Raw genomic sequence first — 25,654 nt, forward strand, 5'->3', positions numbered from 1 at the left:
AAAACAAATACTGGTAGGTGAGGATCTATATAATTCTTAGCCTGAGATAGATGAATAAGAGAGTATATTATCCTTAGAGAGACTAGAAAAAGGAGGAAAGAATGGGGCTAGTGTGGAATCTTCACACGGGCCTAGAGTTCTTAGAGTCATCATGTGGGTAATTTCTATCTAGTTAATTGAATTTGATTCAGCTCTTTTTATAAGAAAGTACCAAAGGTCTGGACAAATAAGTCATTGGAAAAGTTGAAATAGAAGTGGGGGAGTTGAGCCTAGTTAATTTAATATATAATGGCTATCAGTGAATAGATAAATAGGGCTTGATAGGGAGAATTTCCCTCTTAATATTTTTTGAAGAATGCCTCCATTTCACAGTAGGGAGTACCCATATTAGAGGATAATATTTTGGAGGCATTATAGTAGAATTGACCAGCAAATGTTTGAAGTCAATGAATACTTAAAAGTGCTCAGCCCTCAAGGATTTGAAGATGTGAGTTATAAGCAGTAGGTATGATTTAACTAAATCCTTTGGTATTCCTCTTTCCTGGAAAAAATTATTTGTTTAAATGAAAGATTATACTGGTTCTTTTACTAAGTTATTGGGGGGATTGAGTTTTTAAGATGCTTTTTAATAAGTTTTTAAGATGTTTTTAAGAAGCTTTTTGCCCCTTGCTACTCAGATTATGAGTGGTCCTGGTTTTAGGTAGCACGATATGCCAAGTAGTTTTAGCTTGGAAAGCTTTAGAAATGAAAATCAAAACACTGAAAAAAGTATAAATGTATGTTATTTGATAGTCTATATGTCAAGGTCTTTATAAACAGATTAGGAATTAATAAATTCATTTTTAATTTAAAATAGATCTCTTAATTCCAAATAGAACAATAATAGGAAGAAATTATAAAAGTCACAGAATGGAAAGAACACTGACAGGAAACCTGGGCTCTAAATATGGCTCTGTCCCTGTATTTCTAGATGGTCTTAGGCCTTTTCATTTTCTCATTTTTTTTTCTTATTTCTAAAACAAGATTACATAATTTTTGAGGTTCATTTTAGTTCTAAGGCTGTTACAACTTAATTGAATATTTCTTATCTATAAGTTTCTATATCTATCTAAAAGTAGCTTTTCCATTTCTTTGAGTTTCTTTAGGTTTTCTATTAACTGATAAAGCAACGTAAAACAATTAAAATTGTTTTAATACCCACCTTTAATGTCAACATGTAATAAAATACTTAGCTTTATGCAGCAATTGTGAACACTTTTGATGAACGAAGAAAATTTACTTCAGGCTTTTTGGTACCCCTTTTTATTTTCTTAGGTGAATCAAATTATAAAAGATTATCTTTTTTAGAAGCAGCAGCATCATAGTCTAGTGATCATTTAAAAAAATGACTTCGGGGTCCAGGCACGGTGGCTCATGCCTATAATCCCAGCACTTTGGGAGGCCGAGGAGGGAGGATCGCTTGAGGCCAGGAGTTTAAGACCAGCCTGGGCAACATAGCCAGACCCCGTCTCTACAAAAAAATGAAAAAATTGGCTGGATATGGTGGTGAGCACCTGTAATCCCAGCAACTTGAGAGTCTGAGATGGGAGGATTGCTTGAGCCCAGGGGTTTGAGGCAGCAGCAAGCTATGATCATGCCACTGCACTCCAGCCTGGGTGGCAGAACGAGACCCTGTCTTAAAAAAACAAAAAAGGCTTAGGTGCTACTTTTCTGGGAATTCAGTGTGATATAGTCCTTTATAAAACATTGATAGCTAATTTTCTGGATTATACAAGAATGGAACAGAGGAACCTGAGTAGCAGAAGAGGAAATCAACTTGTTTTGATTCAGAAACAATGGATACACTAGAAAGACTACATGATTGTTAACAATCGAAAATGGTTTATATTTATTGAATGAATAAGTATCTGGAAAAGGGAAATAAAGTAAATTAGTCTTGGTAAGAGGTGGTTTAAGACTGGTATAGGATTTTGAAGTACTTTTATGATTTTTATTTTAAAAATGTGAACCCTGTTTAAGGTAAATATGAGAATTAATTAATAAAGGAAGTGGGAAGAAAAGTTTGATAGTTTTTTGGCGGGAATGTTTATCTAATTAAGTAGCTAACTACTTTTCTGAGGCAACTTTTTTATCCCCCTCCATTTTCCTCCTCCCAAAAGAAGTTGTTCTTGATCTGAAAAGTTTGGTATATTAACAAGAAAATTGAAATTTAAGTGTAGATATATACTGAATTACTATTTGTTCAGGGCTTTCTTAATTCAGTTCTCAAGTATGAATTTCTCAAGTATGAATTTCTTGGGTAGAAAATTCTCAAGTATGAATTTCTTTTCTAGCAATCGCAGAGCCTGTTTTTGCTGTGGTCAAAGCTGACTGATAGACTGTGGTTTAAGTCAACTTATTCAAAAATGTCTTCAGCCCTGCTGGTCGAGACAAGAAATCTTTATGGGGTAGTTGGAGCTGAAAGCAGGTTAGGCATCTATTCAAACATCACAGAACAAGTTAGACTGTGGTTTGAAGAAATAGATATTCCCCCATGTTTAACTGAGTTTATGTGCCTAAGTCTTCAAAATGGGGTTTATAGTATCAAGTGAGGCTGTTTGGTTCTTCTAAAAAACATACTTTCATTTTCTGACACATGGTTAGACTTTATACCAGGTACATGCTATTTTTTTTAAAGCTCTTTTTCTAATAGGGCAACCATTTGTCAAAATAATCTATTTCACTAAATGTGTTGGCCTTATAAAATTGACAGTTATAAAATTTGAGAAAGTTGATAATTTACCTTCCTATCTTAAAAGATTCAAATTGACTGTTTTTCTCTCCTTTTTTTTTCTTTTAACTTGTGATGATATAATGGTATGCCCCAATCATTTTAAGTACAGAGTTTAGTGTACCTTCTAGCCACCTGTTTTCTTAAAAGCTCTGATTTTCCAAGGTGTTGGGAGAATATATACTGATAAGTAATATATACTATATATCTTCAATAAGATGCGAAGAACTAAAAGGCCTCTTTAAAGTGTAGTTCTATAGTTTTTTTAATAGCTAAAGATTTTACTTTTTTAACCACTTATTATTTTTGTTAGATCTTTTCTTAAAATGTTATTTTACTTTCTATTTTAATAAAAACAAAAATTTCTGAGTAACATATTGAGAGGTTTCACATTTAGTAACTGAGTTACTGAACACAGTCTTTAATTGCTTAGAGATCTTTAGAGATAATCTACTTAGACTTGTTTCTTCTGCAGATTTCCAAAATCTAGTAATTCAGGGAACAAACTTGGTTCAGAATTCTGAAATGCTGACATGAAATTATATTTGGGTGGGCTGTCCAGTCCCTCTTCCTTTTTTTCGGTCTGTTTCTGCTTTTTTCCTTAGGTCTGCACCTGTTCAGCATTTGGCAGGATGGCAAGCGGAGGAGCAGCAGGGTGAAACTGACACAGTTCTGGTGAGTTTCACTTTGCTGCTCCTCCTGATTCTCAGGGAAAGAATTTTGTTACTTTATTGGAAAACATCCATCTCCAAGTGAATCCTTAAAGTGAGGTGCTAATATTATTCCTCTGGGATTGACTCAGCTATTTGTATGTGTTCTACTTACTCCAGTCTGCAGCGGCTCTTTGTGTTGGAGTTGGGAGTTTTGCTGATCCAGATGACCTACCCGGGCTGGCACACTTTTTGGAGCACAGTAAGATCTTGTAAAATATCATTCCAGGGTGTGTTTTTGTCCCCTCTAAATTTGTATGAGTTTATTTCAAAGATAAGTAATTGGTTTGATAGAATTATGATATATTTAATAAAAGAAAAAGGCTAAGAAAAAAATCTTTGATTTATGAATGTCATAGGGAGCCACTTTTAATCTCCTTCAGTGTGCTTATATTGAGAATTAGTATGAAACCACTTAGAAAACTACTTTAAAATGTAGGTGTTATTTTTATTCAGGCATGGTAAAGTTAATACATCAGAAGATTGCTATTTTCCAGGAATTGCTCCTCCCAGGGCAGTCTCTTCCAGGGTTAGCAAGGCCCCAAGATGTCAAAGTATCAGAAGTGCAGAAAATAAAAAAGCATGATTGACATAAAAACAAAACAAAATAGAAACTTCAGTTTATTATGAATGTACTTGAATAAAACCTATGTGGAATATTATATAATTAAAAATATTTAAATCCATATTTGTTTTCCTAAATTACTCATTTTTTATATTCTAGTTTTCTAAGCTATTTGAGGATAAACTTCTCACTTTATGAATTTTTATAGTAGCAGACGATCTGCATATATACTTCTTAAATTTTAGCCTTTATATAAATCAATTACATATTTTTCTTGTCTTTAAAAATGTAATGTTTGGGTTATTTAGTATAAAAGTAATACATGAGCATTATAGAAAGTTGCAAAAACAGAAGTATAATGAAGAAGGTAAGTATTATCCAGACATAACCATTGTTAATGTGTTGGTCTATATTCTTTCAGTTTTGCCATCCATATAACAAAGTTCATCTTTGATAATAAAAATATTGTCTATATCTTTATGTTCTGTGGCTTTGTGTTCTTTCCATTTAGTGGTATTCATGGGTAGTTTGAAATATCCAGATGAGAATGGGTTTGATGCCTTCCTGAAGAAACATGGGGGTAGTGATAATGCTTCAACTGATTGTGAACGTACAGTCTTTCAGTTTGATGTTCAGAGAAAATACTTCAAGGAAGCCCTGGATAGGTAACTAACTCAAAGTGTATTTTTATTTTAATTATTTAATAACTCTTTACAAATGGAAATATTGGGCATGTTCTATGGTATTTCTTTTCAAGTAATTTCAAGAAATCTAGTTCTATAGAATTGTCACAAAACTTTATTTGAAGAAAAGAGCACACTATTAAATATATGTTGGCCTTCATCCTGTAATACGTTGTCTTTGTATTAAAGATTAAATGGAAACTTTTTTATTTTAATAGATTAGGGTGTACAACTTGAATTCTGTTACATGTATGTATTGTAACATAATGGTGGTGAAGTCTAGGTCTTTGGTGTACCTACACTTGAATAGTGTACATTGTATCCCATAGGTATACACTGAAACTCTTAAACATCCTTTTAATTTTGTTAATGATGCATTCTGTATTGACTCATTATTGCAATAAATTTTAATTTAGTAGAAAATATGGAAAAACAAAGAAAAAAAAGGAATAAGATTGCCTCTAGTCTTACAATATAGAGATAACCAGAGTTAATGTTTTGGTATATAGGCATCTATCTTTTTTAATGTATATAGAATCATGTTGTTAATATTAATACCTTTTTATAACCTATAATTCTAAACAAGATACATGATTTAACTTACAGTTATGTAATTTCTATATAAATTATATAACTTATAAAACATGCATGGAAGTGATTATATATTATTTACATTATATAGAAATACCATAAGGTATTCAACCAGTTACATTTTATTGGAGAGTTGTTTCCAGTACCGTAATGCTGTAATGAATATTCTAATCTCTGTGTACATCCCTTTTTTTTTTTAAATTTTGGAGACAAAGTCTTGCTCTGTCACCTAGGGAGGAGTGCAGTGGCCCCTGTCATAGCTCACTGTAACCCTGAACTCCTGAGCTCAAGTGATCTCCCCACCTCACTCTCCTGAGTAGCTGGGACTACATGTAGGTGCACACCACCATGCCTGCCTAATTTCTTCATTTTTTTGTAGAGATGGGATCTGGCAATGTTGGCTCAGGCTAGTCTTGAACTCCTTGGCCTCAAGTGATCTTCCCACTTCAGCCTCCCAAAGTGCTGAGATTACAGGTGTGAGCCACCACACCTGGCTTTTTGTGTACATCCTTAATTATTTTTTTAAGTTCTAAGAAGTGAAATTGCTGAGTATATTTGCATACATATTTTTAAGGCTTTTAAAAAAAGCTTTTGATATTCATTACAAAATTGTTTTTGAAAACTACAAAAAGTTTGTGTCAGTGCACTATTAGAAATTTGATATTATAAGGTTGCAGACCAAAGTCTACACTGGAAAAAAGGAGTCACTTTTTACCAAACTCTAGATAAATGTCAGATTAAAATATAAAAAAATAAATCTTGAGATTGTCAGTATGATGTAAGCTCCTTGAGAGCAGAGATTTTTGTGTTTGCCTATTGTTTGTTGACATATCTGCAACATTAAGAATTTGGTAGACACTCAGATATTTGTTGAATGAATTAATGCAGTTCCTTTATAGCAGAAATTACCATAAAATCAAAAGATAATGACCAAAAAATTTTCAAAACATGACAACAGTCTGATTTTCTCCCAAAAATAGTCTCTTAAAAGTTTAATTTTGCTGGGTGCAGTGGCTCACACTTTTAATCCCAGCACTTTGGGAGGTCAAGGCAGGAGGATTACTTGAAGCCAGGAGTTGGAGATTAGCCTGGGTGACATAGGGAGACCCCATCTCTAAAAAAATTAAAAAATTAGCCACGTGCAGTGGCAGATGTCTATAGTCCCAGCTACTTGGGAGGCTGAGGCAGGAGGATTGCTTGAGCCCGAGAGTTTGAGGTTGCAGTGAGTCTGGGCAACAGAGTAAGAACCTGTTTCAAAAAAAAAAAAATTAAAAAGAGTTTAATTTGACCTACAGAAATCTTTTGGGTGTATTCCCATAAATTGAAAGCATATGCCACTATTTTTAACGGAATAAATATTTTTGTGTTCCTGAACCCCCAAGTTAACAACTTTTATGCTAAAAGAATGCCAAAATCCTATTAAAATTGACAAAGTTATTTTGGTAATGTTATTTATAATAGGATGCAACATGGCAGATTTTCTTCATTATTTCTATAATATGACCGTTAACCTGTGTTCAGTCAACTGTTTCATAGCTATTATTAATTGCTTACTTAAGGACATATTCACAAAATGTATAATTTATATTCATTGTTTGGTAATCAAACCTTTAATGCCAAAAACCAAATAGAGGAATAGAGACAAAAGAAATCAATGAAAGCAATGTAAATGATGCCTGAGATTGTCTTTCCTATAAACTCAAAAAAGATCAGGAATACGTCAAGGGGAGACCTTACCCATATAACTCTGAGGATAAACACGTTTGCTCTTACTTCAAAGTTCTCAGCTCCTATAGTTTATAAAATCCAAATAGATATTTGTATGTGTGAAGACATCTTAAGTAGAAGACAAGTTGAATTCTTGTGACTTTATATTTGGCTATATCCAAATATAAAGAAGGAAAAATAAAAATTCATTTCATTGACAGAAAGAATAGGCAAAAGATATATGCTTAGATTCTGACTGTCTCAGAGATGATGAAATTTGGTGTAAAATCGAGTTAAGAAGCATATTTTGTTTCCTTTTAAAGAGATTGTTCTCAACATTTTTGGTGTAAGGACTGCATCAGCAAATAAGAATATCACCTCACATTTATTTTCACTTAAAAGAATAAGAAGAATGGAACTGTATTAAAAGGAGAAATTAATGATATAATTTATCAGATTATAAATTTATGCCATAAATGATAGATATGGTGGTATCCATCATACCACCATATGGTAGAGCATTAGATAATGCAAATATTGTAATAAATACTATAATATTATACTTCTATAATTAATAAGGAAAAAAAGCCTTTTTGTCATGTGCTTTTATATACCATGGATTAAATGCCATTGTTTTTAATAGGTCAGCAAAATCTAATTCTCTCACTCAGGTTACATTGTTTATAAGTATTTTAGATCATTTAAGTAGTTAGGGAAATGATTGAATTTTTACTCCAGTAAGTAAGTGAGAATGGAAGCTGTCTTTACCTTGATGGCATTTGCTAATTTCAATAAATTTTGTTTTATTTTATCAGGTCAGGGTAAGGGTAACAAATAGCAAAGCCCAGGATGTCCGCAAGGTGGGACATCTAACAGGAGACCCTCCCCATTGTAAGCTGGGATTCCAGAAATCTTGAGGAAATGGGTGACACATCCTGAGAAATTATAGCCTAGGTTCAAAGTGCCTGAGTCTTTTGGAGAACCTCAGGTCTTGATTGTAGTTTAACATGGTCCAGAACTGGTAGTGTTTTTGGAAGCCTGATAGAAGCAAACATAAGTCCTCTCAAAAGGAAGAAGCCCTCTTTCTGGGCCTTATGTTGTTTTTATAGGTAGATCTTTCAATAAAATGGTCAATATTCAGTCAAAAATAAGCAGGCGCATGAGAAAATATAAAACCACATGAGTGAGAACAGATAACACAAAAAGATTCTTAGACATCTCAAGCACTGGAATAGTTACACAAAAGTTACAAAAATAATTATACTTTCTGTTTTTAAAGAAATGAAGGACAAATTTGAATATGCTTGCAAGGAATAGGAAACTGTCAAATGTGACCTAGGAGATTTGAAAAATAGCAAAGAACATCTAGAACTGACAGATGATAAAAATTGAAAACATAATGGACAGGCATAAGAAAAGAGTAGACATAGCTAAAAATAGAATTGGTGAACTGGAAGATAGGCCAGAAGAAATTAACCCAAATATAGCGTAAAGAGAAAAACAAACACCCTTAAAAAGTACAGAAAAAGGATATGAGGCATAGAAGATGAAGTGGAACTGTCTCATATTTATTTACTTGGAATTCTAAAACGAAAGGAGAGAAGAATGGAGTAGAGACAATATTTGAAGGGTCAATCACTGGAAGATTTTCAGAACCTGATGTAAGACATTAAATCAGAAGTTAAAGAAGTCTAACAACTTCCAAATGTATACATGAGAAGAAATCCACATGTACAAAAACATAAAATACAGAAAAATTTCTTCAAAGGAATACTAGTTATACTAATAGATGACTACTCAATAGCAATAATGGAAGGTAAAAGACAGCGGGATATCCTCAGTGTTCTGAAAGAATATAACTACTAACCAACCACAAATTCTACACTAATCAAAAATATCTTTTAAGGATGGTAGTTGGGTAATCTTTATAATTCACCAATTTACCTGTGACACATTTTTGTGGAAATATATTCATTTTCCTACAGCCATATTGGAAGGGAGATTTTCTCTATTTTTCTGAGATTCTTTTCCCTAGTAACATTTTTAAGGCTAAGCCCTAGAGTACCATTTGTTATCACTCAAAAGATCTGAGAAACTTACTACACTCACCAGAGCAAAAAAAAAAAAGAGGTAAAGAAGAATGTTTAACAAATGTCAAAACTGGTTTAACACTAGAAAAAATAAATTAAAAAATAAAAGTAATGTGTGGCAACAACAACAAAAAGAATGGTAGTAAACTGGGCATGGTGGCTCATGCATGAGATCCCAGATACTCAGGAGGCTGAGGTGGGAGGATCGCTTGTGGTCAGGAGTTCAAGACCAGCGTAGGCAACATAGTGAGACACATGTCTAAAAAAAATTTAAAAATTATCTGGTGTAGTGGCATATGCCTGTAGTCCCAGCTACCTGGGAGGCTGAGGTGGGAGGATTGCTTGAGACCAGGAGTATGAGACTACAATGAACTATAATTGCACCAGTGTACTTCAGCCTGGGAGACAGTGAGATCTCATCTCTAAAAAATAATAATAATAATTTAAAAATTAAAAAAAAGAATGATAGTAAAATAGACTTTCAGACATACAACTGAGGGAGCTTGCCCCCAGCCAACTTACTCACTGAAGGAAATTCTAAAGAATTTATTTTAGGCAGAAAGAAAATGAAGGTCAGAGATGCAAAGAAAGAAGAAGAAAGTAATTTTATATGAGTAGAAATAAATGAGCACTGATTATTCAAAACAATAATTATGAAGTTTAAAAACTAAAGAATTAAAATACACAATAGCATAGTAGTCAGGAGTGATAATAAATGGAGAAAAAGGTTTGTAAGGTATTGAGTAACAGTAACATTCATAAGTTAAAGGATACGTGTAATAATATTTTTAGGGTAACTTCTAAAAGAACAGAATTTGAGCATAAAACTTCCAATCCAGTAAAGGAAAAACATTTGGAATGATTTTTAAACATAATAAATTCGAAGAACAAAAAATGGGAGAAACAAAAACAGAACAAGTGGGGCAAATAGTACAAAGTAGTATGGGGGTAGGTATAGACCCAAATGTGTTAGTATTTCCATTAAATGTAAATGAACTAACTTCCAATTAAAAGACAGTGTCAGGCTGCATTTTTGAAAACCCAGTCAAACAGTTTTCAAGACTTAAACATAAGGATACAGAAAGGTTGAAAGTAAAAGAGTCATAAAATGATATACCATGCAAATACCAGCATGAAGCCAATGTAGTTATACTGTTATCAGATAAAATAGACTAAGGTAAAACATTTTGCTGTTGCTCAAGAAGCTCCCTTCATATTGATAAAACTTAACTAGGAAGACAGTTGTTTCCAATATGAGCACATTTAATAACATAACCACAAAATAAATAAAATGTATAAATATAAGGAGAAATACACAAATAACCAACCACAGTGGGAAGTTTAACATTCCTTTCTCAGTAATTGTTAGAACAACCATAAGAAAAATCAGTAAGGACATAGAAATTTGAGACAAAACTACCAGATCTTATTAATATTTTATGGACATGTAGAATGCTTACCCAACAACTTTAAAGTACAAATTTTATTCAAGTGCAATGGAACATTTAAAAATGTTACCATATTTTAAGCCATAAATTCAGTTTCAAATTTCAAAGCATGAAAATCATATAAATTATGTCTTTCAATCACAGTGTACACTTTAAGTTTAGCTAGAAATCAGTACCTGAAAGACAACTGGAGTATTCCCTTATGTTTGGAAATTAAGAAATACACTTCTAAGAAAATCTAGATAAAAGAAGAAAGCATGACTGAAATGGAAACTATTTTAAACTGAATTATAAAAATATAAAGCAAAAGTTGTGGAATGCAGCTACAGTAGTCCTTAGAGGAAAATGTATAACCTGTAATGCACATGCTAGAAAAGGAAAAAAGCTGAAAATTAATCAGCTAGTTATCAATCTTAACAAGTCTGAATAAGACCAGCAAAATATGCCAAGAGAAAGTAGAAGGAAATGCTAAAAATCAAAGCAGGAATAAAACAAGACAACTATTTTATTGCTTTAATGAGATAAAAGAAGCAAAGAACATCAGCAGGAATGGTGAGGTAAGGACCCCTGAAAGCCTCTCTTCCATAAAAGCAATGAGAACATTGCCAGAAATGGTCAAAATTAACTATTTTCAGAACTCTGAAAATTAAACAAAGGTGTGCAACAAACTAAAGAAAAGAGGCTGAATCTTAGTAAAACCACAAACTTTGTGGCATTTTAACTTGCCCTGTTTCTATTCCCCTCCCCTTGGGTCCACAGTATTCTTAAAAACTAAGAGTTCCTGTAACAACACTAAAAACCAGCAGATTAGCAGCCATTGGAGGGGACAGGATAGGTTTGGAATTCTCTAAAGACAGTATTCTTGGAGAATTGTCATTATTTGAACTGCCTGTTACTTTACTGCGAAGCCCCATTTGCCGGGCATTTCTTTATTTGACCTGATTGAGAGTTCATCCACTGCAAAAATCTTTTTCTCAGGGAGGGGGGTGGGGAGAGGGAGGGGTGGCATTTACCTGAAATATTTAGTGGCAGTTGTTTAACTTTGTGATTACCTGAGGCAGTGGATAACAACTGGGGCAAACAATAGACTAACCACAAAGCTCAAAGGAAAACAACTGGGAAAGGAGATGCCCACTGGGGCTTTGAAATGTCCAAACTTTTCTTGGGAATTTAGAAGGCCGTGTACATGCATAGGGATATGCCACGTCCAGAGCTGTTTACATGCTCAATAAAGACCTGAGAAGGCCTTAGGTTGTCATCTTGATTGACCTTAAGTCTTTTTGCAAGCAGGATGCAGTGGATAAGGCAGAGTTGTAAACTGCCTGGCTGAGTGCTAAAGGCATGTCTCAGTATGTACACAGAGCTCTTTGGCAAGGCTGGGAGACTTCTTGATTCCAGGCATTTAAGGAAATCTCTGTATAGCCAGTGATTACCCCTCAGCTAACCAAGCAGAGACTTCAGTGGCCACACTTTTCAGAGAATACAGACTTTACAGAATTAGTTTAGGAATAAATAAATAAACAGTACCACCACCAACAAACTTAATAACAACAAACCTTGGGGATAGGAGTAGATCTTGATTTCCAGAGTTGCCACATTGTATTATTTAAAACAATGTTTTCAATAGAAAATTATGGGAGATATGAAGAAACAAAGTATGGCCTATACACAGGAAAAAAGCAGTTGATAGACACTGTTCTTGAGACAGCCCAGATGCTCAACTTACTGAACAGTATCTTTAAATAAGCTATTTTAAACATGTTCAAAGAACTTAAGAAAATCATATCTAAAGGACTAAAGGAAAGTATGACAGTGATGTCTCACCAAATAAAGACAATCAATTAAAAGAGAAAAATTATTAAAAAGAACCAAATGGAAATTCTGGAGTTGAAAAGTATTATAACTGAAATGAAAAATTCATCAGAAGGGCTCAACAGCAGATTTGAGCTGGCAGAAGAATGAATCAGTGAATTTTAAGATAAACCAATTGAGATTATCCATTCTGGGGATCAGAAAGGGGGGAAAAAAGAAGAAAAATAAACTGAGCATCAGAGACCTGTGGGATACCATCAAGTGTACTAACATATTCATCGTGAGAGTCCTAAAACGAGAGCAAAGAAAGGGGATGAAAGAATTGTTTAATAAATAATGACCAAAATCTTCCTAAATTTGATCAAAGACAAGAATTTATACATTCAAGAAGCCCCACAGATTCCAAGAGGAATAAATAAAAAGACACCCATAAGACATAATGAAAACGTCAGAAGCCAAAGATAGAAACTCTTGAAAGCAACAAGAAAGGAGCAACTCATCACATACATGGCAATGTCAAGGTTAACAGCTGATTTCTCATCAGAAACCATAAAGGAAACAAAGTCATGGAATGATATATTCAAAGAACTGAAGAAAAAAGTTTCAACCAAGAATTCTATGTCCAGCAAAACTCTCCTTGTAAAAGAAATTAATATATACTCAAGTAAACAAAAACTGAATTTGTCACTAGAAGACCTTCCTTATATGAAATATAGGTGAGTGAAATGAGTTCTTCAGGCTGAAATGAAGGAACACTTAAATCTACCTGAAGAAATCAAGTGCATTGGTAAAGGTAACTACATACATAAGTATAAAAGTATAAAGTTTTTGTTTGTAAATGTTTTTTTCCCTAATTTGAAAGACAACTGCATAAAACAATAGTTATAAGTCTGTATTCATAGGCATATAATGTAATTTGTATGACAGTATGGCCTAGAACAGGAAAAGAAGCATTGATAGAAACTATCCTGAGATAGCTCACATGCTGTGGGTTTGGGGGGAGGAAACAGAAACATGGCAGCAAAGTTTTTTATAAAATACTATTGACATTAATTGGTATTAATTTGAGATAGATTGTTATAAGTTAAGATGTTAGTTTAAAAAACTAAAAAAATATAGTAAAAGAAATGACATTGGCATTAAAATGGTATGTTAGGAAATGTCTATTTAATAAAAAGATTTCAGTAATGGAGGAAGAGGGGGGACAAAAACATAAGAAGTATAGAAAACAAATAATGAAAGGCAAACATTAATCCTATCCTATCAATAATTATCTTACATGTAAATGGATGAAACACTTAAGTGAAAAGGCAGATGTTGGCAGAATGGATAAAGAAATACATTTCAGACCGGCATAGGGGCTCATGCCTGTAATCCCAGCACACTGGGATGCTGAGGTGGGAGGATCACTGGAGGCCAGGAGTTTGACCAGTCTGGGCAACATAGTGAGACCGCATCTCTACATAATAAAAAAAATTAGCCACGCATGATGATGCATTCCTATAGTCCCAGCTACTTGAGAGGCCGAGGCCGGAGGACCCCTTGAGTTCAGGAGTTTGAGGCTGAAGTGAGCTATGGCTACACCATGGCACTCCAGCCTGGGCAACGGAATGAGATCCCATGTCTAAAATTAAAAAAAGAAAAAAATACAATTCAGTGATCTGCTATTTATAAGATACTAGCTTTTTTTTTTTTTTTTTGAGACAGAGTCTCGCTTTGTTGCCTGGGCTAGAGTGAGTGCCGTGGCGTCAGCCTAGCTCCCAGCAACCTCAAACTCCTGGGCTTAAGCGATCCTACTGCCTCAGCCTCCTAAGTAGCTGGGACTACAGGCATGCGCCACCATGCCCGGCTAACTTTTTTTCTATATATATTTTAGTTGGCTAGATAATTTCTTTCTATTTTTAGTAGAGGCGAGGTCTCACTCTTGCTGGTCTCGAACTCCTGACCTTGAGCGATCCACCCGCCTCAGCCTCCCAGAGTGCTAGGATTACAGGCGTGAGCCACCGCGTCTGGCCAAGATACTAACTTTAAATGCAAATACACAAACAGATTGTCTATAAAAGGGTAGAAAATATGCCATGTAAATAAGTAATCAAAAGGGAGCTGGAGTGGCTATACCTAATATCAGAGAAAACAGATTTTAAGATAAAAATTGTAGCTAGAGACAAAGAAGGGAATTTCATAATAAAAGAGTCATTCCATCAATAAGATATAATAGCTACAAATATGCATCAAACAAAAGAGGTTCAAAATATATGAAGCAAAAATGGACAGAATTGAAAGGAAAAATCATTAATAATAGTTGGAGGCATCAATACCCCACCTTCAGTAAAGGATAGAACAACTAGATAAGTCAACAAAACAGAAGGCATGAACAGCATTGTATACCAATAGGCATATATAGAACACTGCACCCCAAATCAGAATACACATTCCTTGTCAAGTTTACCATGGATCATTCTCCAACATAGACATATCAGGCCATAAAACACTTGCTTACAAATGTGAAAGGATTGAATTTATACAGATTATGTTCTCCACAATGGAATGAAATTAGGAAGGAATAACAATCAATATGCAGAATTTATACAACCCTCTCTGAAATAATGCCTTCAAGAAGAAATCACAAGGGAAATTGGAGATGAGTGGGGGGAAAAAACCCAAAACACAACATACCACAATTGATGGGCTGCATCAAAAGCAATGCTCAGAGGGAAATTCATAGTGTAAACACTGATGTTAAAAAAGAAGGAAGGTGATATGTCAGTAACCTAACCTTCCATCTCAATTAAGAGCTCAAAGAAGAGCAAACCAAACCCAAAGTAAGCAGAAGGAAGTACATAAAAATTAGAATGGAAGTAAATGAAATAGGGAATAAAATAGAGAAAATTAATAAAACCAAAAATTGGTTATTATAAAAGACCAACAATATTGATAAAGCTTTAGTTAGACTGACCAAGAAAAAAGAAATCTCAAGTTTTTAAAATAAGATGTGAAAGAGGGAGCATTATTTGTGATCTTAGCAAAATAACAAAACTCTAAGGGAATACTGTGAACAATTGTAAGTCTACAAATTAACCCAGATGATACGGAAATTTCAAATTTGTTGAAAGATACAGACTACTGAAACTGACTCAAGAAGACAGCAAATCTGAATAGACCTGTAATTAGTGAAAAGATTTTATTAGTAATCAAAAGCTTTGTAAAAGGAGGCATACACTCTCTTGCCTGTGGAGAAAGAGCTAAGGAAGGAGGCTCAGCTTGGTTCCTGAAAGTCAGGGCACTCTGGCCAGCCTCAAGCCTCCATGGCCATGAATGGGGCTGGGTGCATGGGTCCCAGTGATCAGGTGACCTCTCAGTGCTTCCATCTCCTGTCCTACCTATGTGTGGGAGGGACCCAGGGAGCCCTGGTCTCACGTATGCAGCACCCAGTGACCTGCACAGAGCCACTCAGCAGGAAAAAAGTGGAATAATCTGAGAGAAAGAGGTGAGCCTCACCATGGTGGGTGATGAGCACACTGATCTGAAGCTGATACAGCATCTGAAGGCCTCCAAGAGAAGTGTGCTGGGAAATAACTTTTGTGAGTACTTCGTCAATGACCCTCGCACTGTCCTGGACAAGATGAAATTCAGGGGCTTCCATGTGTTGAGCATGATGAGTGGTCCGGATGCTGGTATGGTGTCTGCATAAGGATGACTTTCTCATGCTGATTTGTGGACAGGGAACCCCTCCCTCCCCCAAACCCCTGTCTCACTGACTGCCTTGCCCCTATCCTCTTAGATCATCACTACACTTGGCCTAGCCCCACCAGGTAGTGAACGACCTTCTTTGCAACCCTGCTGTGGTCAATGGGGGGGAGGGGGAGCAGGGCACCTTGCTTCTGCTCTTCCAGTTGTCCTCCTGCTTCAGGCTCGACCTGGGGGCTTTGGAGTAGGCTGTGTTTTGTGGGCTGGCTGCCCCTGCTGGAGCTGGGCACTCCAGTGGCCCCAAGACCTGGTGGGTGGATCCTATATAGCTAGTCCAAGCCAGTAAAGGGCTGTGATGAGTGGTTGCTTTTCTGCTCTCTTGTGCCTGGACTCATTATGTGGAGCGTTTCCCTGTGGGTCTGCCCACTCCCAGAGAGGGAACCTCAGGCCTGGAGAGAACCCTCTGAGGCAGAGCCAGCCCCTACACCTGTGTATGGAGTAGACGTAGACTCGTAAAGTTTATTGCACTTATGGTTATTGATACTTGTGGTGCTTTCAAAGGAAAGGATGAGGGGTAGGAGGGCTGGAGCCAGAGGCCATGTGGGCTACCCCTCTTTAAGAAAAAGAAAACAAAGAAAAGTATATGCCCAGATGGCTTATTGATGAATTCTTGGTGTTTAAATAATTAATATTAGTGCTTCACAAATTCTTTCAAAAAATAGAGAACACACTTCCTAACTCATTTTATATTGAGCAAGTATTACTCTGACACCAAAACCAGGCAATGACATCACAAGTAAAGAAAACTATAGGCCAATATTCCTTATGAATATAGATGTAAAAATCCACCACAAAAATACTGCCAAACTGAATCCTGTATTATATAAAAAGATTACTTACCATTATCAAGTGAGATTTATCCCAGGAATGCAAGGTTAGTTCACCATATGAAAATCAAACAATATAATGTCATTAATAGAAGAAAGGACAAAAACATAGGTCAATATATCATCTCAATATAAATGGAAAAACATTTGGCAAAATCCAATACCATTTTCCAATAAAAATACTTAGTAGGCTAGGAATAAAAAGTTAACTTGTTCAACCTGATAAAGGTCATCTATGAATATCCCATAAATATCATTATACTTAATGGCAAAAGATTGAAAGCTTTCCCCTGAAAATCAGAAAAAAGACAAGGATGTCATTTTTCACCACTTCTATTCAACATTGTAGTGGAAGTTTTAGTTAGGGCAATTAGACAAGAAAAGGAAATAAAAGGCATGCAGTATGGAAATGAAGAAGTAAAAATATCTCTTTGCAGATGACAATATTTACATTCCCATTATTTACAGATTCCATATTTGCAAATTCTCCTACTCACTAAAAATTTATTTGAAATTCCAAAATCTATACTTGTACTTTCACAGTGATTCATGGACATGTGCAGAGTGGTGAATGAGTTGCCAAGCGTACACATTCCCAGCTGAGGTCGAACTCTTTGACATTCTTTGTTTCAGTTCTCATACAGAGGTGACCAGAAGATGAAGATGCTAGGCAGTATAATGTAGTGCAAGAAGCTCTGTCTGGCTCTGGAGTCAGTGGGATGGGGTTTGAATCCCCATCTGGCACTTACTAGTATAGTGGGACAGCCTGAAGCAAGTTATTTAACACCTCTGAACTTCTCTTTTGTAAAATATAGAAAATAGAGTCTACCGTGATAAGATACCTTTAGGATTTAAGATTGTAATCTTGTGATCTGTGTGAGAGATGTATGTGTGTATTTATGTATGTACATATTTCTCCTAGGACAGATGGTTCAGTATTCTCTAATTCAGTAGTCCTGGCAACTTTAGAGAATGTAACTACCACAAATACAAGGAACTCGCTATATGTAGAGAATCCTACAGTACCCATGAAAGAACTGTTAGACCCAATATAGAGTTCAGCAAGGTTATAGGACAATAAGATCAGTGTACAAAAGTCAGTTAAATCAATTGTAATATTTTGGGTGTTTTTTTTTTTTTTTAAAGATATGGGGGTCTCCCTATGTTGCCCAGTTGCCCAGGATGGAGAGCAGTGGCTATTCACAGCCATGATCATAGTGTACTACAGCTTTGAACTCCTAAGCTCAAGCAGTCCTCCTGCCTCAGCCTCGGAGTAGCTGGAACTAGAGACATGTACCACTGTGCCTGGCTTTCAGTTGTATTTTTATTTATTTATTTTTTAAGAGATGGGGTCCCACTCTGTTGCTCAGGCTGGAGTGAAATGGCACGATCATAGTTCACTGCAGCCTTGAACTCCTGGGCTCAAGCAATCCTCTCGCCTCAGCCTCTCTAGTAGCCGGGACTACAAGTGTGCACTAACATGCCTGCCTAAGTTTTTAAAAAAATTTTTTGTAGAGTCAAGATCTTGCTATGTTGCCCAGGCTGTTCTTGAACCCCTGGCCTTAAGTGATCCTCTTGCCTCAGCCTTCAAAAGTGCTGGGATTATAGGTGTGAGCCACCACACCGGGCCTCAATTGTATATTTATACACTAGCCTTTTTATAATAGCATTAAAACGAATAAAATACTTAGTAATTTAACAAAAGAAGTAAAGGATTTATATACAGAAAGCCACAAAAAATTATTGAAGGAAATTAGAGCAGACCTAAATAAACAGAAAGATGTTCGTAGATTGGAAGACTTAATATTGTTAAGAAGGCAGTACTCCCCAAATTGATCTACAGATTCAACTCAATTGGATGAAAATTCCAGCTCCTTTTTTGAAGAAATTGGTGAACTGATCTTAAAATTCATATGGAAAGCAAGCAACCAAGAATAGTAAAAATTATTTTTAAAAATAACAAAGTTGGAGGACTCATTTCCCAGTTTCAAAATCTACTCAAAGATACAGTAATCAAGACAATGTGGTACTGGCATAAGGGTAGATATATCACTGGAATAGAATAGAGACTACAGAAATAAAACATTACCTTTATGGTTAGTTGCAAGGTTGCCAAGAAATTCAACAGGAAATAATAGTTTCCAACAATTGGTGCTGGGACAACTGGACATCCACATGCAAAGGAATAAAATTAGCCCCCTTACTCACACTAAATACAAAAGTTAAACTTGGGCCATAGACTTAAATGTAAGAGCAGAAATTACGGAACTCTTTTAAGATAACATAGGTATAAATCTTTGTGACCTTGGATTTGGCAGTGGTCTTGTAGATACGATGACAAAGAAAAACTAAATTGGACTTCATTAAAATTAAAAATGTTTTTGCTTTAGAGGGCCCTATGAAAAAAATAAGAAAACTCACAAAATGGAAGAAAATACTTCCAAATCATATATCTGATAAGAAACCAGTAGCAAGAATATATATAGAACTCTTACAGCTTCACAATAAAAAGACAAATAATACAACTTAAAAATGAGCAAAGGATTTGAATAGACATTTCTCCAAAGAAGATATGCACATGGCCAATAAGTATGTGAAAAGATGCTTAACGTCATTCGTCACTAGGGAAATGAAGATCAAACCCACAGTGAGATATTGACAGATATGGGGAGATATTGGAACCCTCATCCACTGCTGGTAGTGAGGATGCTTTGGGAAAGTTTGCAGTTTTCTCAGAAAGTGAAACATAAAGTTACCAAATGGCCCAGCAATTCTGTACCCTAGAGAATTGAAAATGTGTCCACACGAAATCTTGTGCATGTATGCTCATAACAGCGTTTTTTCATGATAGGGCAACAATAGAAACAATCCAAATGTCCAACTACTGAATAAATAAACAAAATGTGATATGTCTATACCATAGAATATTACTTGGCAATAAGGAATGAAGTTCTGATACATGCTACAATATGGATGAACCTTGAAAACATGCTAAGGTAAAGAAGCAAGACACAAAAATCCCTATAATATGATTCCATTTATATGGACGGTCCAGAATAGATAAATCCATAGAGACCAAAAGTAGATTAAAGGTTAACGGTTACCCAGGGCTGAGGGAAGGGGAGAATGGAGAATGAGAGTTAATGAGTACAGAGTTTCTTTTAGGGGTAATGAATATATTCTGATATTAGATAGTGATGCCCTGCGAATGTAGTAAAATCCGCTCAGTCAGTCACTTTAAAAGGGGAGTTTTATGGTATGTGAATTATATCTCAATAGAAACAGCAAACATACAGAATTTCAAGAAAGCTAAATGTTGGTTTTTTTGAAAAATCATAAAGCTTTCATGAGACTAATCAAGGAAAAAAGAGTATGTGCAGTTATCAGGAATAAAAACAAAAATGTGACTTCTGATCTTGCAGATATTGATACTATATTACAATATTTGAACAACTTATGCCAATACATGAAAAAAATTGATAGATGGAGTGCATGTCTTAGAAATATAATTTATCAAAATGACACAGAAATAATTTAAAAATTTGAATAGTCTTGTAACCATTAAAGAAATGAATCAGTAATGAAGACTTCTCACAAACTTTTAGGTTTAGAATTCTACAAAAAATTGAATGAAGAAATAATTCCTCATTTATGAAGCCAGCATGACCTTGATATAACAAAGGGTAACATAAGAAAAAGTATAGGCCAATCTGGGGACGGTAGCTTATGCCTGTGATCATAGCACTCTGGGAGGAAGAGGCGGGAAGATTGCTTGAGGCCAGGAGTTCGAGACCAGCCTGAGCAAGAGTGAGACCCCACCTTTACAAAAATAGAAATACAAGCCAGGTGTGTAGCTGAGGCAGGAGGATCGCTTGAGCCCAGGAATTTGAGGTTGCAGTGAGCTATGATGATGCCACTGCACTCTAGTCCGGGTAACAGAGTGAGTCCCTGTCTCAAAATAAAAAGAAAATTTTAGGCCAAACAGCAATAAATAAGGACAATATATCAATATCAAAATGAGTTCATCCTGGAAAAATAAGTTAGGGCTAACTAATGTTAATTAAATCTATTAATGCAGCTCATCACAATGTCAGATTGAAGGAGAAAAGCCATATTATCTCAGAATATGTAGAAATTATCTGATGAAACTCATATCTATTCCTGAAGATGTTCTTAAAAGAGTATAAAGCAACTTTATTAATATGGTCATTGCTATTTTAGAGTAAGCATATTTAATGATCAAATCTTGAAAGCTTTCAATTTGAGATCAGGAGCAAGACAGAGATGCAGGCTGTGAGCCTTTCTCTTCATCATTCTATTAAGGTTTAGTGAGGCAAGAAAAAAAATAAGCAAAATATAAAACTGTCATAGCAGATTATACAGTTGTAAACACAGAATCCAAAATTTTCTGCAGATAAATTATTAACTTTAACGAGAATTTTGTAAGGTAGGTTGATAAAAAATGATAAAATGTTTAATCTGATATATTAGAAATTGAAATAAAGAACAAAACTTTATAGTAACATTAAAAATAATCAGACACCCAGGAATCATTCCAAAAATCATGTAAAACTATATGTGAGGGCTGGGCACGGTGGCTCACGCCTGTAATTCTAGCACTCTGGGAGGCTGAGGCGGGCGGATCGTTTGAGCTCAGGGGTTCGAGACCAGCCTGAGCAAGAGCGAGACCCCGTCTCTACTAAAAATAGAAAGAAATTAGCCAAACAACTAAAATATATACAAAAAAATTAGCCGGGCATGGCGGTGCATGCCTGTAGTCCCAGCTACTTGGGAGGCTGAGGCAGAAGGATCACCTGAGCCCAGGAGTTTGAGGTTGCTGTGAGCTAGGCTGACGCCACGGCACTCTAGCCCGGGGAACAGAGTGAGACTCTGTCTCAAAAAAAAAAAAAAAAAAAAAAAAAACTATATGTGAAGAATATACTAAACCTTATTGTGAGATATTAAAGACTTAAATAAATGGTGAGAATTACTATTTGCGGATTTGAAGCTTCATTTTTAAAATGATGTCAGTTCTCCCCAGTTGATGTACAGATTCATTGATATACCAACTGTAATCTCAGAAGATCTATTTAATTTTAAGTAGACAGTGATTATAAAGTTCGTAAGGAAATATAACTAGCTAAGAAGCTAAGATACTTTTGAAGTGGAAAGAGAGCAAGATGGCAGGACTTGATTTACCAGCAAGATATTAAGATTTGTAGTTGTGAGGCTAAACAAAGAGATGAATAGAATAGAATAGAAAAGAAATCGTGGAAATAGACCAGCATGTATGTGGACTCTTGAGGGTTTGTTTTTGTTTTTTTTTGTTAGACAGAGTCTCGCTTTGTTGCCCAGGCTAGAGTGCTGTGAGGTCAGCCTAGCTCACAGCAACCTCAAACTCCTGGGCTCAAGTAATCCTCCTGCTTCAGCCTCCCCAGTAGCTGGGACTACAGATGTGTGCCACCACGCCTCTCTAATTTTTTCTATTTTTAGTTGCCTGGCTAATTTTTTCTATTTTTTTTTTAGTAGAGACGGTGTCTCGCTCTTGCTCAGGCTGGTCTCAAACTCCTGACCTCAATGTTATTTAAGAACTTGTATATCTAATTATTATAAATATAATTATATAATTATATGATTATAATCAATTAAAAAATATAAATTAATAGAAAAAAAGACTTGAACAGGCATTTTACAAAAGAAGAAATTCAAATCATAGCTATTAATATGTGAAATGGTGTTTAACCTTATTAGGAATCAGGGAAATATACATTAAAACCATTATGAGGTTTAACTATCCTACTAAAAGTTGCAGAAAATTTTAGTCTGACTATACCAAATGAAGGTGAGATTGTGGAGGAATGGTAGAATTGGAGTGCTCATGCAGTTATAAACTGTTACAATCATTTTGGAAAAATTTAGTGTTATCTAGTGATGTTGAACATATATATGCATATGTTATTACCTAGTTGTTCTTTCCTACTATGTACACCCAGACAAACTTGTGCATGTGACCTGGTACACATGTATAAGAATCTTTATGTTGTAGCATTGTTTGTAATAGTCTAAACCCAGAACTAGCCCAAATGTCCATGAACAGTAGAATGGATGAATAAATTCATGCAGTGGAATATTATACTAGAGTGAAAATAAATTAACCACAGCCACATGTACCATCATGGATGCATATTACAAATATAGTGTTGGGTTAAATAAATTAGAAATAAAATAATACATACAGTATGTTTCCATTTATATGAAGTTAAGGAACAAAATTATATTGTCTACAACACACATTCTCAAGGGGAGGTGATACTGTTTGTTTCCTTTGGTAGCAAAAATTGGTTCTTGGGAGGTGAAAAAAAACTTAGATATTATAATGTTTTGTGGCCCTCTAAAGCTTAACCCCTACTTGACAAAATCTTTATAGTTAATTTCTCTTTGTGTTTAATTTTCTTGGGTACCATATGAGCACTGTTTACACTAACATTGGATTTATGGAAGATATACAAAGCCTATGCAAGATTAGTACTATAAAACTATGGTGGATACATGACTGTGATTGAAGGACTTTTAAATATGTATTAATACTTGATTTTGAAGTCATTGCAAGAGAGGGTGTACACATGCCTATTGGTTGCCATTGGCTACTTTGTGGATATGGTTTATGTTTGATCCATGGCATTTTATAGTGATTTTTGTTTTTAGAATTAAATAAAAATATTTTATGTTTTATTATTGAATTCAACAGAAGTTATTCAACCCATCATTAATTATACCAAGTACTGAAAAGAAAAAAATGTCCACAATATCTTAATGAGGTAGTTACAAGTTTACTAAACATTTTAGGTAATTAAGTTTTTCAGTTGTTTTACTTCTGCTGGAAAAAAATCTTAAATGATTTTTTTGCAATTTGATTGCATTCCTATTATGTATGTATGTAAAGGTAATTTGCATATATAATTTGATACATCACAATTTATATAGGTAAAAAATTATATTAGAAAGCAACCTTTTCTTGGAAAAAAATTATATTAAAAAGCAGATAATTATAAGATTAAATTAAATACCAAAGACCTTTAAATTTTTAATTTAACTTTTAACTTAAAAATTTTAGACATTTGTAACCTTGCATTGAATAAAATGAATAATCTTTATATATTCTTTTTTATATATTAAGCCTAAAAATCCTACTAGATCTAAGCAAAGAGATAAACAGTAGCATTGTAATTGCCAGGAATTTCAACACCCCACTGACAGAGCTGGACAGATCATTGAAACAGAAAATCAATAAAGAAATTCTGGACTTAAATGGGACTCTAGAACAAATGGACTTAATAGACATTTACTAAACATTCTACTCCAAAACTACTGAGTATACATTCTTCTCATTAACACATGGGACATTCTCAAAACATGTCTCAGCAAATTGAAAAAAATTGAAATCATATCATATATCTTCTGAGACTATAATGAAGTAAAACTAGAAAATCAATTCCCAGAGAAACACTGAAATCTATACAAAGTAATGAAATTAAACAAGGTGCTGCTGAATGATCTTGGGTCAGTGATGAAATTAAGATGGAAATAAAAAAATTCCTCGATCTGAACAATAAAGGGGACACAAGCTATCAAAATCTGTGGGATACAGCAGTCCTAAGGGGAAAATTCATAGCCTTAAGTGCCTGCATTAAAAAGACAGAAAGATCATATATTAACAACCTAATGTTACATCTCAAGGAATTAGAAAAGAAAGAGCAAATCAAACCCAAAGCCAGCAGAAGAAAAGAAATATATATGTACATAGATATACATATAGACTGACCATGATATTAAAATTTTACAAGGGAGTAAATAGGAGAAAGTTTCTGAAAAGGCTCCTTAGGGTTGATAATGAAGAAAAGAAGGCCCATAAACACTGATCTAGAAATAGGTATATAGATGTTAAAACTATAAAGAAAAGCAGAGAAGTGGTTACCATAACATTGAGGAGAGAATGCTGGGAGCTTCCAGAGTGCTGACCGTTACCTATTTCTTGACCCGGGTGGACTCCTCAGGTGTTTCCCTTGTAGTTATGCATTAGTCTATATGTTCATGTTTTATGTACTTTTCTATATGATGTTGTTATATTTCACAATGAAAAAATTAGTGTGTAGACTTTAGTTTGAAATATAGAAATGCAAGATACTATTTAGATGTTCTATATACATGTTTGTAAATTGAATCTCCAACTTAGTAAAATTTCTTTTGTTTTTTTGTTTTTTTTTTTGAGACAGAGTGTTGCTTTGTTGCCCAGGCTAGAGTGAGTGCCGTGGCGTCAGCCTAGCTCCCAGCAACCTCAAACTCCTGGGCTTAAGCGATCCTACTGCCTCAGCCTCCCGAGTAGCTGGGACTACAGGCATGCGCCACCATGCCCGGCTAATTTTTTCTATATATATTTTAGTTGTCCATATAATTTCTTTCTATTTTTAGTAGAGACGGGGTCTTGCTGTTGCTCAGGCTGGTCTCGAACTCCTGACCTCGAGTGATCCACCCGCCTCGGCCTCCCAGAGTGCTAGGATTAACAGGCATAAGACACTGAGCCCGGCCAGTAAAATTTCTTAATTAATAAATGCTGGGGCTGGGTGTGGTGGCTCATGCCTGTAATCCAACACTTTCGGAGGCTGAGGCAGGAGGATTGCTTGAGGCCAGGAATTTGAGACTGGCC

General features: G+C 35.0%; 1 protein-coding gene across 2 annotated transcripts in view; it reads left to right on the forward strand.

The window, feature by feature from the left end:
- The window catches only part of NRDC (nardilysin convertase), an 85,318-nt gene that overhangs the window by 19,387 nt on the left and 40,277 nt on the right, over window positions 1–25,654 (forward strand). Inside the window, exons 3-6 of one of the 2 annotated variants that reach the window (XM_045548039.1) lie at window positions 2,334–2,467; window positions 3,376–3,445; window positions 3,601–3,682; window positions 4,557–4,710. In XM_045548039.1, coding sequence (XP_045403995.1) covers window positions 2,334–2,467; window positions 3,376–3,445; window positions 3,601–3,682; window positions 4,557–4,710 — 440 coding nt within the window. The remainder of the gene's footprint in view (window positions 1–2,333; window positions 2,468–3,375; window positions 3,446–3,600; window positions 3,683–4,556; window positions 4,711–25,654) is intronic. The other variant, XM_045548040.1, reaches the window with a different exon arrangement.

The sequence above is a fragment of the Lemur catta genome, chromosome 3, assembly GCF_020740605.2.
Source record: "Lemur catta isolate mLemCat1 chromosome 3, mLemCat1.pri, whole genome shotgun sequence".
Taxonomy (NCBI): Eukaryota; Metazoa; Chordata; class Mammalia; order Primates; family Lemuridae; genus Lemur; species Lemur catta.